We start from the raw sequence: 5,423 nt of genomic DNA, 5'->3' as shown, positions 1-5,423 counted from the left end.
AGCACGTAGGAATCAAACAAGCGCCGGCCTCCTGAAACCTGGTACTCTTGTGAAGCTTATGCAGACTTAATGACCCGAGCATGGACTTCTAGACAAAGGCTGGCAATCACGTCGCTGTTTACATCTTGTGACCAGATTTGTGAGAGTTCCATTGTGAAGGGCGGCGAAAAACTTTAAAACATGAAGTAAAAAGAGTGGTTAGCTACAATCAAAACTTTTGTAAAGGCTGACATATTTGGATCTGCATATAAAAACATGCTCACATGAAGTTCATGCAAATTAGCATTGCACGAACGGTAATTTACACCATATTGCTGACAAGTTCGAACTTAGCTAAATTGGTTCTTGGGCAAATATATCTCATACATCTTTCCCAGAACCTGCAATGGAGGCATCAATGCAGACATCAGATCTATGTATACAGCAACGGTTCTGGTCAAAATTCGTAAAATATCTACCTCTGTTGATGCAAAATTTTCAGCGTGTATATGACCATAGAACTTAGAAGGTCATTGTTGACATGAATAAGGACCACTGTGACCTTCCAGAAAGTCTATGCTCCAAAGTACCAAATTGTCTCATGATCATAAGGGACGCTGACCAAATCTCCATTCACGGGATTGGTGGCATCAACACAGAGAACATAAGAACTAAACCCAAAATCGGCATCAGTTCCAGACCCAAAGCGTTCTAACAACCTGCTAGGATTACTACAAGATATATCCTTCTGAAATCCCTGAATGTTGCTCATAAACTCTTGGCCACTGATCATGCCATCTTCCACAGTAACCCCTGTAGCTTCCTTTACTTCAATATCAGTTCTGGTAGTAAAATCTATATCTTCACGTCCATCAAGCAATCTGCTACTGGCCATGTTTGCTTGACTAAAATGCTGCAAACCCCCAGACAAACTAACAAGGAAATCAGATAAGGGCTGTTGCCCTCCTGTAGGCAGAAGACAGGGTTTCTCTTGCACTGCTACCCCGTCACCTGCCTTCCCAGTAAAAATTGTAGTTTCGTAATGTGAGTATGTATGAAAAGAATGTCCAGGAATCATGGCAGTTAATGTATCCTCTACGTCTTCCAGCTTCTGCACTACACCATTTTTTGATTCTTCTTTGTATAGGCAGTTTATTTGATGCAGATTCCGAAGAGAGCTATCAGGGAATCCATTCTGCTCCTTTGAAGAGGGACACTGCTGATAAGCACATGTGTACACTGCCTTTAGAGCTCCGACAGGCTCCCCATATAATTTTCTCTTTCTTCCAGGCTCTGCTGTCCCAGTAGAATGCAGTGCAATTGAGCTGTGATCACAGTAAGTAAAGACTCCATCATGTGGATCAGCTTCCATTTTGGAAATTCTTGTCACAAATGGATCGAAATTGTGGGTTTCTTCATCCTGATCTATGGTACTATGATAAATACTTGGAACATCAGCAAAACCGTCCACATCATACTCACTAGCACTGCTAAATGCAAGAGTTCCCAAATTTCCAGATGCTGGGGCACCATCACTGCTCAAAACATCTGCGATGTCATTCTGCTGGCGTGCCAAAGCCTCTTCCTGATTTAGAACGGCAAGCCATGTTGCACTCTCTTTTGCTGTCATCTTATCTTGCAGGCATTTTGACTGCCTAACAAGTTTCCGGATTTTAGAAATGTCAGGAAAAATGTGCTTGATGACTGCAGTAAGTACCCCTACTTTCCAAGCCTTCTTCAAATCATGTGGCTTCTTGTATGGAGGTGGCCCCTGACCCTTTTGCAAACCCAATTGAGGCCACCACTCTTCATCCCCATTTGGCCACCATGGAGGGGGTACTCCTTTTTCTAAAGGGTATCGTCTCTGTGGGGGATCGCAATGCTGCATGAGCGCTGATAATAAGGAACCCAAAGTAGTATCCTGAAGCTCTTGAAGAGTCTGAGGTGTTGGAGCTGAAAGTACATTGCCTTCCATTTTCCCTGATGCACCATGTTCTGCTTGATACTTGGCAATGGCTGTTGGTCCATTCCTGTCAAATCTGACCTTCTCTTTCCACCATGCTCTGATGTTGTCAGATGCACCACTAACAGGTTTCCCTTTTTCTGGAATAATGCCATACACAAAGCCCTGAGCCTTACAAACCTCCATCATTTTCAGCATGTACTTGAGTATGCCATCTTGTGCTCGTGACATCTTCTTTCTGCGTGCTTGCTCCTGTGACTGCCGTTGCTTGCGTTTGTCACCGTGGCACTTGAATTTATTTTGTTCTTTCATTCGTTTCAGCCTTATGCGATCTCTCCACATACGCTTCTCCAACTCTTCTACATCGATCTCAACATCACTGAGATCTTCATCTTGCAGTCCGTCGCCATCGTTGTCTCCCATAAAATCTAGTCTCTCTACATCCAGAGTCCCAGGGCACACATCATCATCATGTCCTTCCATGACATCAAAGAACATGGATCCGGACCGCTCGGGTAGTGATTGCTTCATAGGTCGTTTTCCACAATCCGTAATGCACCAACGCTGGAGAATCTGCAATGCACTGTCTCTTAGTTAGTATCTGCACTTGAAGCAAGACGTTCTCATGTACAATCTCATCAAGCCACCACCAATAGCTCTGTAGGATATGCTCCTATTTTATAAATGTTTCATTTCTCGAAGGCATGCAGAAATCTAAAAGGCAGATCAAGTAGCAAATAGAGGAGGACAAGACAAAACAAAGGCAACTAAACGTACATCTCTTGGGACCGAAGGTCCCAGACGATATTATGAACTAGTCATTATTAAGGGAAGTCACAACTCAGGAAAGCAAGGGTCCAGATACATCCACGTTCCAAGTGCATATTCTCCTCTTAAAATATTTCATGAAAAAGTAAGGAGATTTGACGTAGATGGACGAGTATAATGGCAAGATTTTGTGGAACAGCTTCTGCTAAGCCTGATGAGCCTAAGAACACAATACCAACCTCAGAAACCAGAGACACAGTGAGGCCATTCAAATACTTTGGACAAATACACAATATTAACTGCGTGTTGTGCCAAAGAACGAATTATTTACAAGCAAATTGAGAGCGTGCTGGTAGCAAGAATTATAAATGGGCACACACTGATCACTTCATGTAATCCTACTCAGGGCCCCTCCGTCGCTATTTGTAATGCTAGCCTTTTCATCACATTGCGGCACTATTTGCGTCAACACTCGCAAGATGTGCGCTATATCTTGGTCAAAGGAGGCAGAATCGAACTCTGCCACTCCCTCTTTCTCCACCTATATATCCTAGCTACAAATGCAACTGTGAACCATCAAATGGAGCTTCGCTTATCATCAAGAGTAAAAATCGGGTTGGGGGAATCGTGCACTGGTAAATTCCACCCTCGCAAGAGTGATAGCGAGCCAAAAAACATAACTGCGATATGATAGCCCAACTCCGAAGTAAAAGGGTGTCTGCTGCAGTCAAGAAAGCCACACAGATCCAAAGCCCACAGGTCCACTGTCTTACAATGAAACCACGGGAGGATTGGGGTAAAAGCCCGGGAAACGTAATCTCAAATGATGGTTGCGCTTGGTAACAGATGCGTGGGGGACAGACTCGTGCCTGGCAGACCACAACTTCGAAAAGCTCTCTCAAAACAGACGAAATCCGACTCAATAAGCTCGTGCATTTCTGTGAAGGTCGCTCAATGTCAAGCCAGTCCATCTACGGGGAATCTATGACCACTAACACTAGCGCAAAAGGACTTGGAGTAGGCTTTTTCAGGAGCACTCTGGTAGCTCTTCGTTTTTAGGACAATTGCTAAATTCCAGTGTCCATGGATCGTTCACTGTGGATCGGATGTTTACGCTGTTCTTGCGCTTGCGATCCCCGTCCAAGGAGATATTACGACCCATCACCACATCCTACGGGGACGAACGAATAGCGACATTCCAAGTCTCAAGTTACCGCGGCCGGGCGGAATTCGATTCTCACGTGAATACATGAAAAAAATTGGGGCGTGATGCAACCGCGAGAGCGTTCTTTCACATGGGCAGCGGAACACTCCCAATTACTGATGACGGCCACATTGCGGGCAACTGGCTGCAAAATTCTAGCCCCTAAACTCCAAAGTATTGCAATAGGCATACAAATATGGGACGAGTGAGGGAATCTGGCAAAAAGGAGGTGCAGGCGACGTTCGGTTCTGTACTGCGCATCACTGGTATTCGTAAAAATTTTGGAACTCTAGTGAGTCAAATCGTCCGAAAGAACCTGCAGGCTGCGGGTACGGGCATCCGTAATAATGAACGACTCTAGCAACGAAGAGAAGGCTGTCTGAGAGAAGCTCCGCCGACGTTAATCGGGCTCGTATTCAGGAGGGAGAAGAAATGATAAATGCGGAAGCTGTTTCGGACGATTGAGCGACAGGCAAGCAAGAAGGCGCGAAGCAATCCGATGGAAAGGCGAGCAGCAAGTTGGAGGCGAAGAGACACAGCAAAAGGAGGCAAGGAAAGGAAGGGAAAAGCAAGGAAGTGGTGGGAGAAGGAAGGGGAAGAAAAGAGGGGGAGGGAAAGAGGAGGATCTTCAAGTGCAGAAGCAGAAGCTGGTGGCAAGGACAAAGGTCTTCAAGATCCTCAAGCTGCAAAGCAAAAGTAACTATTTGTTAAAAAAAACACACACACAGACCATCCTCTTCTTTCCCTTTCCTTATTATCATCCTCACACATCTTCCCATCTCCCCAGCTCCTCTCTAATCTTATCATCTTCCTTCCCCTTTTTATCATCCCTACCCTCTTCTCACTTTACACTCCTCCTCCATTTTGAGCTCCCTTCTTCATCCATTCTAACTCCCCTTTATTGTCGCTGCTTCTTCTCCTTCTACTCTTATCAGCCTCTTTGTGGACTCCATTGTTCCCTCCTCTGCTTTGCTTATTAACGCCACCCATTTGCAACAACACACAACGTACCATTACCTCCTCTTAAATACCTCATCCAAGACAGACCACATGCTAATGCTTAAAACTGTAAACACCTTCAGCGCAGAAAGAGACGATATTCCAAGCAGTTTTTCGTCCGAGATATATATCTGAGTGTGGGCCGCATGGTATCCGAGAGTGTAAAGAACTTTGTATGGTGAGCAGGGACAGATGAAGCTAATCGTGGGAGAGATGAACTTTGTATGGTTGCTAGGTACGGGGGTGTCCACTTCTACGAAGGAAGCACTGTAGTAGTGTACTGATGTGTAGTGTAGTGTATGGTTAGAGATAAATTTTGCGATATTTTTGAGGGCACAATTGCGAGCTTTGCTAGCTAGTCCCCAACATAGCTACATCAACTCTTATTAGAATCCGTTTGGCCTACACCAAGCATTTTTATTTTACCTTGGTTTTAGTGTTCATAGAAAACCTCCAACCTATATACAATGAACCTTTTAACATTTTCATTTTCACCTCTAAAATATATTT

At 44.5% G+C, this 5,423-nt stretch overlaps 1 protein-coding gene across 5 annotated transcripts; it reads right to left on the bottom strand.

Annotated features, from left to right (window-relative positions):
- Positions 1-254: 254 nt before the first annotated feature.
- Positions 255-5,091, bottom strand: LOC147896843 (ETHYLENE INSENSITIVE 3-like 1 protein). 5 transcript variants are annotated; one of them, XM_087381263.1, is made up of 2 exons: positions 4,991-5,091; positions 255-2,515 (listed from the first exon to the last, which is right to left on the bottom strand). In XM_087381263.1, the coding sequence occupies exon 2, from the start codon at positions 2,471-2,473 to the stop codon at positions 554-556; it is 1,920 nt and encodes a 639-aa protein (XP_087237389.1). In that variant the 5' UTR covers positions 2,474-2,515; positions 4,991-5,091; the 3' UTR covers positions 255-553. The 5 variants fall into 5 exon arrangements, with proteins under 5 accessions (XP_087237389.1, XP_087237388.1, XP_087237385.1 ...); XM_087381262.1 differs by having other exon boundaries at positions 4,932-5,067; XM_087381259.1 differs by lacking the exon at positions 4,991-5,091 and adding an exon at positions 3,925-4,895.
- Positions 5,092-5,423: the final 332 nt, after the last annotated feature.

Source organism: Dipteris shenzhenensis, chromosome 11 (assembly GCF_047967505.1).
Source record: "Dipteris shenzhenensis isolate YYH24624 ecotype China chromosome 11, Dip_SZ_1.0, whole genome shotgun sequence".
Classification (NCBI taxonomy): domain Eukaryota; kingdom Viridiplantae; phylum Streptophyta; class Polypodiopsida; order Gleicheniales; family Dipteridaceae; genus Dipteris; species Dipteris shenzhenensis.
This window is presented reverse-complemented; position numbering and strand designations above follow the sequence as displayed.

Bases quoted from the DNA above. Each gene is read 5' to 3' on its own strand.
- LOC147896843 (XM_087381259.1), bottom strand. From the start codon at position 4,104: ATGCCTATTGCAATACTTTGGAGTTTAGGGGCTAGAATTTTGCAGCCA. The intron at 2,516-3,924 runs GTAACTTGAGAC...AGTGCATTGCAG, and splicing joins TCGAATTCCGCCCGGCCGCG to ATTCTCCAGCGTTGGTGCAT.